This window comes from Panthera uncia (genome assembly GCF_023721935.1).
Source record: "Panthera uncia isolate 11264 chromosome E2 unlocalized genomic scaffold, Puncia_PCG_1.0 HiC_scaffold_19, whole genome shotgun sequence".
NCBI classification, from domain to species: domain Eukaryota; kingdom Metazoa; phylum Chordata; class Mammalia; order Carnivora; family Felidae; genus Panthera; species Panthera uncia.
The window spans coordinates 23214327-23228044 of record NW_026057588.1 but is presented as its reverse complement, the minus strand read 5'-3'; the positions used below and the strand labels follow the sequence as shown (position 1 = coordinate 23228044).

At 41.1% G+C, this 13718-nt stretch overlaps 1 protein-coding gene across 1 annotated transcript in view; it reads right to left on the bottom strand.

Annotated features, from left to right (window-relative positions):
* Positions 1-10115: 10115 nt before the first annotated feature.
* GPT2 (glutamic--pyruvic transaminase 2) overlaps positions 10116-13718 on the bottom strand; it is a 34485-nt gene continuing 30882 nt past the window's right edge. Inside the window, exon 12 of the mRNA XM_049620924.1 lies at positions 10116-13003. Coding sequence (XP_049476881.1) covers positions 12913-13003 — 91 coding nt within the window. The 3' untranslated portion in view covers positions 10116-12912. The remainder of the gene's footprint in view (positions 13004-13718) is intronic.

Sequence of the window (13718 nt, the reverse complement as noted above, 5' to 3'; positions counted from 1 at the left end):
AACAAAACAAAACAAAACAAAACAAAACAAAACAAAACAAAACAAAAACTGCCTGTGGGGATCCTGTAGGTGACCAGCTCCCCCTGGTGCTTAAACAGGTTTTTATCTGGAAATCCCCGTTGAGGTCTTTATATTAGGGAAAGATTGCTGTGCTACAAGATTCAATACAAGAATGTTCCCTGAAAGATCATTCATGTTTGTGAGAAATTAGAAATTACCCGAATATGCCCCATTAAATTTTGTTACATCCACTCAATGCATCATATGTACTTGTTAAAACACAATGTTTTAAAGAATGCTTCATGACATGATGTTAAATATATAATAGCAAATGCATTCAATATGGTACTATTTAAAAAAATATGTGCTTTCAAAAGTGTTCTGACAGGAGGTACACAAAGTTGAAAATAATGGTTTTCTCTGTTTCACATTTATATATGTTTAAAGACATTTTTATTATGAAAATACTCACCTGAGTAGAATTATATAATGAACTGCTCTACATCCATTGCTCCAATTCATTATCAATATTTGGCCATCCTTGCTTCACCTGTTTTGTTTTTAAAAACTGACCTCTCAGGGCGCCTGGGTGGTTCAGTCGGTTGACTCTCAGTCTCTTACTCAAGTCATGATCCCATGGCTCATGAGTTCAAGCCCCACATTCAGGCTCTCTGCTGTCAGCCTGGAGCCTGATTTGGAACCTCTGTCTCCCTGCCTTGCCCCTCCCTTGCTTGTGCTCTCTTTCAAAAATATTTAAAAAATGAACTTTCTCTTGAGGTATTTTATCTTACTTAAAAAAGATGTTTTTAATGTTTTTATTTATTTTTGAGAGAGACAGAGACAGAATGTGAGTGGGTTAGGGGCAGAGAGAGAGGGAGACATGGAATCCAAAGCAGGCTCCAGGCTCCTAGCTGTCGGCACAGAGTCCGACACAGGGCTCGAACTCACGAGCCATGAGATCATGTCCTGAGCCGAAGTCGGACGCTTAACTGACTGATCCACCCAGGAGCCCCACTTTTTAATATTTATTTATTTTTGAGAGAGAGAGAGAGAGAGAGAGAGAGAGAGAGCGAGCAGGGGAGAGGCAGAGGCAGGGGGGACAGAGGATCTGAAGTGGGCTCTGTGCTCACAAACCGTGAGTTCACAGAGCCACCATCTCCTAAAAGCAAATATCAGATATCACTGGGTTTTATCCCTACATACTTCAACCAGCACCTTTATTTTATTTTTTTAACGTTTATTTATTTTTGAGAAAGAAGGGGTGGGGAGGGGGAGGGGGAGAGGGAGACACAAAATCTGAAGCAGGCTCCAGTCTCAGAGCTGTCAGCACAGAGCCTGACACAGGGCTTGAACCCACAAACAATGAGATCATGACCTGTGCCAAAGTTGGACTTCCAACTGACTGAGCCACCCAGGCGCCCCAAGATGCATCTTTAAAAAGGACATTTCTTGTGTGTTTACAATGCCATTATCACACTTAACAAAATGTCCACTAAGCCCTTTGCATTCTGCACTACCCAGATTATAGTCATACTGTCATGAATGATTTTCTCTTCTTTTTTCTTATCTGTGTCTTCTAATTTTTTATGATAAACACAACATCTATTATTTAAAAGAAACAATTTTTAAAAATGAAAAATTCTGGGGTGCCTGGGTGGCTCATTTGGTTGAGCATCTGACTTTGGCTCAGGTCATGATCTCACAGTTTGTGTGTTCGAACCCCGTGTCAGGCTCTGTGCTGACAGCTCGGAGCCTGGAGCCTGCTTCAGATTCTGTGTCTCCCTCTCTCTCTGTCCCTCCCCTGCTTGTACTGTGTCTCTCTCAAAATTAAATAAACATTAAAAAAAATTTTTTTTAATGAAAAATTCTGGGGTGCCTGGGTGGCTCTGTTGGTTAAGCATTCAACTTCGGTTCAGGTCACGATCTCACAGTTTGTGAATTCGAGCCCGCATTAGGCTCAGTGATGACAACATGCAATCTGCTTCAGATTCTGTCTCCCTCTCTCTCTGTCCCTGCCCTCCCTCTCAAAAATAAATAAATATTTTTTAAAAAAAGAAAAATTCTTTGGTTTACACATTTTCCCCCCTCAGAAACACACTGATTACATTAAGCAATTAAATACTAAATCTGATGGATACAGCAATGCTGTAAAGACAAATAAAGGCCTGCAACTTTTTAGCAGTGTAATGATGCTTCAGACTTCTTAAGAATTTTCTCCTTAAGTATTTAGGACAGAATAATAGCATTATAGGGGAAAATCCCTTGTCTGTAAGAGAGATGCAGAGCCTGAGAGATGGAAATCAAGAGAGACAGTGAGGGAGAAAGTGAGGGAGACTGATTCCCATAACAGATATTATGTAGATACAGTTCTATCTCAAGGTTACCCAGTAGGTTCCTGTTCTCTGCTCAAAATACAAGCCAGTAATTCCACTTCTGGGTATTTACCCAATGAAAACAAAAACACTAATTTGAAAAGATGTATGCACTCCTATGTTTACTGCAGCATTATTTACAACAACCAAGATTTGGAAGCAACCTAAGTGTCCATCCACATATGAATGGATAAAGAAGATGTGATAAATACACACACACACACACACACACACACACACACACACACAGTAAAACTATGGATTGTTAGTAACTTGTTCTGCGAGTGTTCTGCAAGACAAGCAAATATTTCTAATAAATTTTAACTTGATAAATGAGCTATGTCTTGGAATATGAATAGTACATGATGCTGACCATCACATGATCACAACTGAGCCAATGGTTCTTGAAATTCGCTTTGATATACAAATGCTTTGGATTACAACATGTTTCCAGAAAGAATTATGCTTGCAAACCAAGGTTTTACTGTGTGTGTGCATGTGTATATGTGGAATATCACATATATGGAATATATATATATATATATAATGGAATATCACTCAGCCACAGTAAACGATGAGATCTTACCATTCACAAAAACATAGATGGACCAAGAGGGTATTATGCTAAGTGAACTAAGACAGAGAAAGACAAATACCATATGATTTCACTTATATGTGGAATCTAAAAAAACAGAACAAATGAACAAACAAAAAGCAGAAATAGACTCATATGCAGAGAACAAACTGGTGTTGTCAGAGGAGAGAGGATAGGGGGATAAGTGAAATAGGTGAAGGGATTAAGAAGCATAAACTTCCAGTTATAAATTAAATAAATCATGAGGATGAAAAGTACTGCATAGGGAATATCATTAATAATATTATAATAACTTTATGTGTTACTGGTAACTACAAATAGTAACTGATAACTATGTTGATTGCAGTGAGCAATGCGTAATGTATAGAACTGTCAAATCACTGTTGAACATCTGAAACTCATAATATGGTATGTCAACTATACTTCAATAATAAAAAAAATTCCACACAATCTACTTTTAAACAGCCGAAACCAGACCCAGCTTCACTTCCGACAAAAGTGGCAACAGTTGTGGATGGCTTTAGTCACACCATTTCCTTCTCCCAGCTCTCTTTGCTAAAAATCAGGCTGAGTAGTTTGAGCATCTATAGTCCACATATATATAATCCCTCTGTATATACTGAGATGTAGTTTGTCTGAAAGTAGTAGAAACAACTCCAGCTAATTTTGACAAAAGGGAGGGTTTACTGACCCTTAAAATATAAGAAATCAGAAGTTCAGGGATATTGCTAAGCTTTTGGGCCATAGATTCTCATCTCTGGTTTTCTACAAATGTCAGTTTGGCTGAAAATCCCTTTTCCTCCATGAAACAAGATCCATGTTGTCTTTGGAGTTCGAGTTTCATGGGTTGTTTTTGTTTTTATTTATTTGTTTTAATAATTTCAGTTTTTGGAGAGTTAGACTCTGTTTCAAGTTAGAAAATTCTGGGAATGGACTTACTGCCCATCCAAAGACCAAGGGTTTGGCAGGTTTACCTAAGATCAGCTCCCTTACTTGGGGGAGGGAAGAATATTCCCAGGAAATAGATGGGGTGAGTCTGATCAGACAATACTGCAGATGTCCATCACATGTGGCAAGTGCAATTGCTAATCCTAGTTAATAGTGTATCTTGAGGTACCTGGGTGGCTCAGTCAGTTGAACGTCTGTCTGACTCTTGATTTCAGCTCAGGGGTGTAGGATCAAGCCTTGCATCAGCCTCTGCATTGAGCGTGGAGCCTGCTTGGGATTCTCTCTCTCCCTCTACCCCTCCCCTGCTCGTGCTCTCGGTCTAAAAAAAAAAAAAAATAGTGTATCTTGAATGACTTTTCATGTCAGTAGATATAGATGTTTAACAGTTAAACTGGTTTAACAGTTACATGGTATTCCTTTGAAGAGATACACCAATTCATTATTAATGGATACTTATGTCTTCCCACCCCTTTTGCTATGGCCAACAATGCTGCCTAGAACATCCCTGTACATGTATCTTTCACATGTGGGAAATGTTCTAGGATACATTCCTACAGGTAGAATTTTTAGATCAAGGAACATATGCATTCCCCCTGCCCCAATTAAGTCTGTTGGGTTATAATTTACATACAGTGGAATACACAGGTCATAAGTGGACCGTTCTATATGTTTTGACAAATGAATACAGTGGTGTAACCCACAGCTCTATGAAGACATGGAACAGGACTTTGTTCCAGGCCATGATGGAGTAACAGCTACTGGACTTACCTGACTACCTTAATCAACTAAAAAATTGGAGAAAAAAAACCCTACAAAACAATAGGCGAGGCATTAAACAATAGGCAGCACAAGATAGTGTTGGGAGATGAGAAACAAATGGAGCAAGCTGCAGGGTGCCCCAGCTTTCTGCCTAGCAAAAGGTTTTAGGCCACAGTGTAGGGAGGAGAATCCCAAACAAAGCCTTTTCATACAACGCTTTCGAGGACATGTGTTTTTATTTCTCTTGGATGAATCCCCATCTAGGAGTGGCATTGCTGGGTCATAGAGTAGATGTAGGTTTAACTTTGTTAGGAAGCTACCAGTTTTCCAAAGTGATTGGATTATTTTTCACTCCCATGATCAAGATTTTGATCACTCCACCTCCCTGACATTTGATACTGTCATTCTTTTTCATTTTAGCCATTCCAGTGGTATCTTAGTACTTTTAATTTGCATTCCTTTTGAGCACCGATGATATTGAACATTTTTCCATGTGCTTATTGGCCATTTGTATATTTCCTTTTGTTAAATGTCTGTTCAAGTCTTTCCTTTGGTTTTTAATAGGGTTGTTTGTCTTGTTACTGACGTTTTAAAGTTCTTTATATATTCTTGATACAAGTCCTTTATGAGATTTATGTTCTGAGAATGTCTTCTCTCTCTCTGAGCCTTGCTTTTTCATTTCTTAATGGTGTTCTTTAAAAAACAGAAGTTTTTATTTTGATATGGTTCAATTTATCAATTTTTTCTTTTATGATTTGTGCTTTTCTGTCCTAAGAAATATTTATCTACCTCAAAGTGGCAAAGATGTTCTCTTATGTTTTCTTCTAGAAGATTTATAGTTTAGCTCACATTTTAGGTCTGTACCATTTGTTGAAGAGACTTTTCTTTCCCATTGTATTGCTTTGTCTTCTTTTAATGTTTACTCATTTTTTGAGAGACAGCATGCATGTGCAAGTGGGGGAGGGGCAGGCAGACAGAGAGGGAGACAGAGGATCTTCCATGCTGACAGCAGAGAGCCAGATGCGGGGCTTGAACTCATGAACCATGAGATCATGACCTGAGCTGAAGCTGAATGCTTAACCAACTGAGCCACCCAGGTACCTCTCCTTGTACTGCTTTGTATCAAGAGTTATTTTGTCAATACAAGTGTATCAAAGATATATATTTACATATGTGAGTGTGTGGTCTTTTTTTATGCTACAGTGACAAATGTATGAGTCTATATCTAGTCTCTATTCTGTTCTTTTGTCTGTCCTTTCAGTAACACCATACTGTCTTGGTTCCTATAGTAGGCATATATATGTTTACCATTGACAGTGCCACATTGCTCTTCCAAAAGGTTGTACAAATTCACACTCCTACCAATATGTATCCCCACTCTTACTAGCATGGGTCATTATTAAGCTTCTAAATCATGGGACCGTGTCTTATTCACTGCTGTGTTCCCATTACTGAGCACTGTACCCAGCATGAATGACAAGACGCTCTAACATATCTGTGAATGTTGCTAACACTTATTAAGCTGCCCTAGTGGGTAACAAGATGAGACAATCAAGCTAAACTCCAGGCAGATGTTTCTGAAAGCCCAAAAGATTGTGTCTTTAGATTAGGGTGGAGTAACACAACAGCAGAAATAATAGCTAAATCTCACAGTGTTCACTATGTACATACATGTTGTCCTTGTTGTCATGGCTCAGATGCCACCCATTACAGCTAGATTCCAAGCAGCTAGAGGAGAGCACAAGGAAGAAAAGGGACAAAGGGGAGGTAGCCTTCTGCTAAGGGAAGTTCCCAGCAGCTGCCACGTGATGCTATTTATGTCCCATTGAATTTGTAGCCATATATAGAAGAAAGGGAAGCTGAGAAATGTACCTTTCTCTTACCTTTGTACCAGTTCTTAACTTCTCAGGTCTGTTCTTCTGTCATGTGCGACCAGAAAAACCCTAACTTACATACTCTGTACCCTTGAGTGGGGTTTTGGCACCCAATGTGTGTCCTATGAGGCTGACTCAAAAGATTGGGGTCACCCTGTTTTGAAGTTTTAAGTCAGCAATGGCAAACAGCAGTTTACCTTAACCACAAAGGAATAAAGGCCCACAGAGGTCCTTTGAGGGAGGGCACAACCCCATGTAAATGCCAAGGAGCCCAGTAATTTCAGTTCTTAACTGGCACCAGCCAGTCAAGATGGACCCACACCAAAAACAAATGTCCAGTTACAATGTCCAGTTGTAAAAAGTGATTTTTAAATTGGACTTACCTTATAAAGACTCCAGTGTAACTGGACTCAAGGCATTTTTATTTCAGAAACCATGACTAAAAAAAAAAAAAAAAGTTACCACAGACAAAAAAATAACCAGTGTACTCTGCCTCATAGAATATGTTCAGAAGTTTTGGCAAATGGTCCTCACTGATTCTGTCATTTTCATATTGTATCTGGCATATTGTCCCATTCAATTTCAACATTATCAAACATAGGTCATATCAACACTACTCTAAACTGGAGATAATCATGGAAAATGCTCAATAAATGAGGCTACTTGCCAGGAAATATGCTAAATCACACACATACACACAATTTCCCCCCATTTAATCCTCATAATTATCCTATTACTCCATGAGTTGGTATTATTAGCTCTACTTTACAGATGGGAACAGGGGCACAATGATCCCACAACTGGTAAGAGCTAGAGCCTAGGTGTGCACCATGGTCTACCCTACTCTGGACTCTGCCCTTGGGAGGAAGCCCTTGAAACTCATGGCAAACACTGAGTCCTAAGAATGTTCCACAAGAAGCCTAAATACAAGGGCAAGGGAGGTGTGATACCCTCTTAATGTGAGGATGCTAGTTATGCAGCATTATTTTTAAAAACCAAGAACAATATACAATCTAAATGCTTAAGAGTGCAGTTAACTAAATGATGGGATCCTCCACAGAATTGGTAAGGTGACCATCCAAACTGCTCATCAGGCACCTTTATTAGCATGTTGTGATGCTGAGGGAGTAAACAGGATTCAAACCACACACACACATACACACCTCAACCACATTAAAAATATTCTCAGGAACCACCTCACACCTGTCAGAATGGCTAACATTAACAACTCAGGCAACAACAGAGGTTGGCGAGGATGCAGAGAAAGAGGATCTCTTTTGCACTGCTGGTGGGAATGCAAGCTGGTGCAGCCACTCTGAAAAACAGTATGGATGTTCCTGAAAAAATTAAAAATAGAACTACCTTATGACCCAGTAATAGCACTACTAGGTATTTATCCACGGGATACAGGTGTGCTGTTTCGAAGGGACACATGCACCCCAATGTTTATAGCAGCACTATCAACAATAGCCAAAGTATGGAACAGCCCAAATGTCCACTGATGGATGAATGGATAAGGAAGATGTGGTATATATACAATGGAGTATTACTTGGCAATCAAAAAGAATGAAATCTTGCCATTTGCAACTATGTGGATGGAGCTACAGGGTATTATGCTAAGCGAAGTTAGAGAAAGACATATGACTTCACTCATATGAGGACTTTAAGACACAGAACAGATGAACACAAGAGAAGGGAAACAAAAATAATATAAAAACAGGGAGGAGGACAAAACATAAGAGACTCTTCAATATGGAGAACAAACTGAAGGTAGCTGGAGGGGTTTTGTGTGTAGGGATGGGCGAAATGGGTAAGGGGCATTAAGGAATCTACTCCTGAAATCATTGTTGCACTATATGCTAACTTGGATGTAAATTTTAAAATGAATATATATATATATATATTCTCTCAAGAAAAGGACAGTAAGGAAATCTCCCAGAATGTTAGGCTTCTAATTAACTTTGGTTAGGGGATTTCAAGTTTTCTGAACTTTTCTTTCTTTTCTAACTTTTCCACACAAACATGTTTACTTTGCTAATCAGATTATTTTTTGAGTTTTACACTTTTGTGGAATGTATACTTTTGTGGTCTGAACTTGTCAGTTTTCACTAGGATTCTGGATGTTTAAATATCTTCAAAATCTTTAATATCTTTAAAATCTTCAACATTTCATATCTTCAAAAGGACTTCAAGGGGATGCCGCAGTATGTGCATTCAGAACAAGGCAGATGAAATTGGGGAGACAAAAAACGTCAGTATGGTTTTTTAAGTGGGAGAATGAAATTTTAATAAGAAACTCTAGATGACCTGTGCCTCTTAAGGAGCTGAGCAGTGGCAGTAAATTCCATCTTCTTTGTTTCTTAGGGAGAGGGGTGTCTCCTGGCTTGGGGGCAGGATGAAAGCCAAAGATATCTGGCTCTCAGAAAGTACCAATCCTTAAATTGGTAGAGAACAGCATCATCCCCTTCTCCTATGCCTGACCCACATGCTTCTTTTAAGCCCAGCAAACTAGGTGGATTGAATTTGAGTACTCAACTGTCTGGTGGCCATTGCACATATGGCTTTTTGAGGACAGTGATATTTTATTAGCTTTGACTCCCTGTTTCCTAGAAGTCCATGGCTCATGGTACTTATCAAACATTTGCTGACAGCTTTCTAGGTGTGTTACAGCAAACCATACCAAAAATAATATTGAATAATAAGTCTTTTCTAACCCCTACTTAATAAACTCTCTGTATAATAGCTACACAAAGTTTAGTCTCCAGGCAAGTTGTATATGTTTCCATGTAAATGAATGATGAGGGAAGATGCAGAGAACATCTCTAGTTCCCTTGGTTATCAACCAGTAAGGACCCTCAACACACCCTAAACACACCATTCTCTCCCCCAGTCCTCTCTAAAGAGCCACATATAGTAAATGAAGTCCCCTATCCTACAGAGAGCAGCTCCTCCAATGGCTCTGATGGGGCTGTTGACTCTAAGCCCCTCTTCTGCCTCACCAGCAAGCACAGGGCCAGCCAAATCACCCTGGACCAGAGACTGATTCAGGGAAGGACACGGACAAAGGTAGCCAATCAAAGTCCTTCCTTGGAATTTTTCAACATGGAGCTGGACAAGACAGGCTTTGCATTTAACAAAGTGAACAGGAGAACCTAAGCCAGCTTCCCTCCAGGACTTCAATAAATTCCTCTTTCCTACTTCAGGCTATTCTGAGTAGGTTTCCATTTCTTCCAACTGAAAGAATCCTACCTTTTTCCATTTTCCAATTCTTTTATGTTTATTTAAATAGATAAATAAGGGGGTGAGGGGCAGAGAGGGAGTGAGAGAATCCCAAGCAGGCTCCATACTCTCAGCTTGGGACCTGATCCCACGAACTGGGAGATCATGACCTGAGCTGAAACTAAGAGTCAGATGCTCAACTGACTGAGCCACCCTGAGCCACCCAGGCACCCCTCCAATTCTTTTTTAATAAAAACATAGAAATTTTAGTTTTGAGTGAAAAATAGTTTTGAATTCAAAACCACACATCAAAACTGATGTAGATCTGGGAAAGCCTAGGGAAAAGGAATGAAATCCCTTGTATCAATGACTCCTTTCCCCCACTGACCTTGCTGTGCTTCTCGAGCTTCTCCTGACCACTGTGAAGAGGATGTTCATTCTGATTCCACCAGACAGACAAGGTCTGTATTCATTTTAACAACATCCCATTTCAAGAATCTATGTTTTCCTACCTCAAGCAACAAAAAGCAGCTCAGGGTCCTGAGGGTTGACACCTAAAAGGAAACGGAAGCTGAGAAATGGTGAGAGAAGTTTGTAGCATTTGAGGAAAATGTTCATTCTAGTGCTAGGACCATTAAATTACAAAGAGTGAAGATGTATAATTAGTGGTATCTGTTTGACTTTTAAACTACAAGGAAAGTTAAACACCATCACCATTTTGGACATGTATTTTATTGTTTAGAAATTTCCAGCAGAGCTATCATTAAGTACCTTTGTCAGGAGATGCCTATGAGAATCTAAATTGGGAAACAGGGACAGGCAGGCCTGTCAGCTCTTCCTGCAAAATCACACAACACTGGGACAGCAACATGCTGGGCCTCAGGGTATGAGGTGATCAACCACCAGAGGTACAGTCTGGCATTCCCCATGTGCGGACCTAGATGAACAACAAAAAACTTTGCAGGTGTAGATTTAAGTGCGACCCCAAATGACAAATGACTTTCTCTGGCGGTACCCAAACAAGATGCCAGAATAAAGTCTGTAAAAAATCAAATCTATCATGATCAGCAATCCTACCCTGAATGAAGTTAACCTCCTAAACCAGCTGACCTATTACATTTTTATTTTAAAAGCAAACCAAGTGCATACAGCGTCTTTTAAAAAATCATGTAAACGTTGCAAAGTTTTTATGTTATTTATAATCTGAAGAGATTTATAAAAAACTACTAGACTCGTTAAGACTACAAATACTAACCCCTCATCCCCTCATGAAAAAAGCAATTGTTACAAAAATATAAAAAATAGACTAGCTTCTACTATGTAACCTCTCCACCAGAAACCTCACAACTCTGGGACACATTCTGGTTGATGTGCCATCCAACAAGCACAAGTGCAATTTTCTCAATTTTTAAGGAAGGAAAAGTTCCCAAACATTCCCTTTGTTACTGTAGATTGTGGCTACTTTCTTCACAGGAACTGTAATGTTAGCAAGTAGGGGCAGTCTGTAGTGTTCTATCATATTCCCCTGCACGGGCCCAAGCGTGGAAATTACAGCATAGGAGGCTGCCTTCAAAGTTCACTTCTCTTCATTTTTGTCTCTCCAGCTCCTTTGATTCCAATTTGGGACTTGCTGGGCCCCCAGGCTCTATAGCTGGCCTTGGCTTCCCTCACTGCCCACTGGGGAAGGCCAATGGTAGGAAGGGTCTCTTAATGAAGGGGCTCTCAGATAAGCCTACTGCTCCCATGGCACCCACTTGTTTTCAAAGTGTGGGTCAGGCCCTGACCCAGGTTTGCTAATGCCAGGGAAGCAGCAGGCCTGATGGAGGATACTCCCCTGGCTGGAGACATGACTGATGCTACAGCACAGTCTGCAGAGTCTGGGAGGGGAGCCAGCAGCAAAGTGAGGCAAAATGCTTGGCATTAAGTTAAAATACTTTTATAAACTTCGAATCCAATTACATGTACTCGCCCACAGCAGCCAAGCTACCAGGCACTTTGACCAGTTATCAGCTAGGAAATGGACTGAATTTGATTTGAAACAACACACACTACAGGAGGGGATTGGTTGGGCTTGATTGGTCAAGTCCTTGAGGATGCCCCTCCCTCATTTGTGGACATCTTCAGTGTTTCCTTGTCCCTGCTGTCACCAACAGAGGGCGATGTGTGGAAATCAAGCCCTTGGTAGAAAACAGCTATTGGCTAAGGGCAGGATGGATCCACACATCAGCAGGCAGAATGCCTCCATGCGACTGGGACAGGCTGTACCCTGTGTCCCTGAAGTCCAGGAAGACCTCCCAGATGGGGGTCCCAACCTAAGCATGCTTAAGGGAACGTTTCACCCCCAAAGCCCTCATTACCTGTTGCTCAATTACCTGTTGCAGAGTCCTCACTACCTGATGTGCACTCCCAAGTGGAGACCTGGTTCAACTTGGAGCCTGGCTTGCACCCACTCTTCCCCTGCAGAACGCTTTGACTTGGCCATTGCCCCCCGTACCTGTCACAACCTAGCCTGGCATCTAGTCCAACCCACGTGCTACTGCTTTCACCATTCTTGTCTGAGAGATAGGCTGTCTGCCTACAAGCCAGAATGGTGGGCCCTCTCTGAGCCTCTAGTAGACTTCCAGGCTCTCCTGTTTGAAGAACTAGATTTTCACACCGCTAATGGTTTTATTTCACAGATCACGGTGGTGAGTTTAGGATTTCCACTTCTTGCCATGGTTATCATACATTTCCCAGCACCTTCGTGTTTCTTCAGATCTGAAACATCTCACCCAACATACATACCCTGGTTGTTTTAAACCCCAAATAGCCTCTCCAATAGCACAATAATGGATTCAGAGAACACCGGCCACATGTGCTGAGCAAGTCCCCTCTACTTTGGTTGCTTAAAAAAACAAAAAACAAACAAACAAACAAAAACAGGGCTTCTGAGATATCCCCAATTCACATTTGCTCAGAAGAGAAGTGCTCCCAACATCAAGGCACAAAGAAAGAAGTCTCTTGGGGCAAAATGACAACAAAAGCCACCAGTGGCCTTTGTGAGGCCTGAGGCAGAGTTGCTGGGGAAGGCAAGTTCAGTCTGGTGTGGGCGGGCCATCAGGAGGAAGGCCTGACAACTGTGTCTCCCTTTGGGCCCGAGCAATCCTCATGCGTACTTCTCCAGGAACTTTATGTGAAAGTCCTTCACCTTCTGTAGAACTGTTTTCAGCTTCTCCACCGGAGGGAGGATGGTCATTCTGTCAGGAAAGAAGATAGCATCAGCCTGGACATAAGTTGTTCTGGAAAAGGGGAGAGGAATGAACCTGGCAGCTCCTTCCTTCAGTTGCAGTTGTGACAATGTGGGCAAACAGTGTGGGAGGGGGAAGGCTTGTCTCGTCCACTGCGATAACACCAGCCCCTGGACAAAACCTGGAACTTGTTGACTTGTTGAACCACCTCCTGCCTGAATTTGTACATTTACTTTTAACTCAAGTAACATGTATGACCAAAAGCAGTAAGATGCCGGCAGCATTTAATCTCACTAACACGTCCACCCATTATCACAGAAGGCCCATGCAACATTCTGACCTGTGTATACAACTTCCTCTAGAGCATGACTTGGTGTTTCCTGCAGATACAGAGCAAGATGTTCTTCCTGCTAGGTGGGCCTTTTTAAAATTTCTCTTTTGGGGTGCCTGGGTGGCTCAGTAGGTTAAGCATCTGACTCTTGATTTTGGCTCAGGTTAGTGAATTCAAGCCCCATATTGGGCTCTGTGCTGACAGTGTGGAGCCTGCTTGGGATTCTCTGTCTCCCTCTCTCTGCTCCTCCCCTGCTTGCTCTCTCTCTCTCTCTCCCTCTCAAAAAAAAAACAAAAAACAAAAAACAAAAAACTCTCTTACAGTGAGAACCTCCAGTTACAACTCTCCCTCCAGAAGAACTCCCAAGTTGCCATAGTAACTAATACTTCCTCT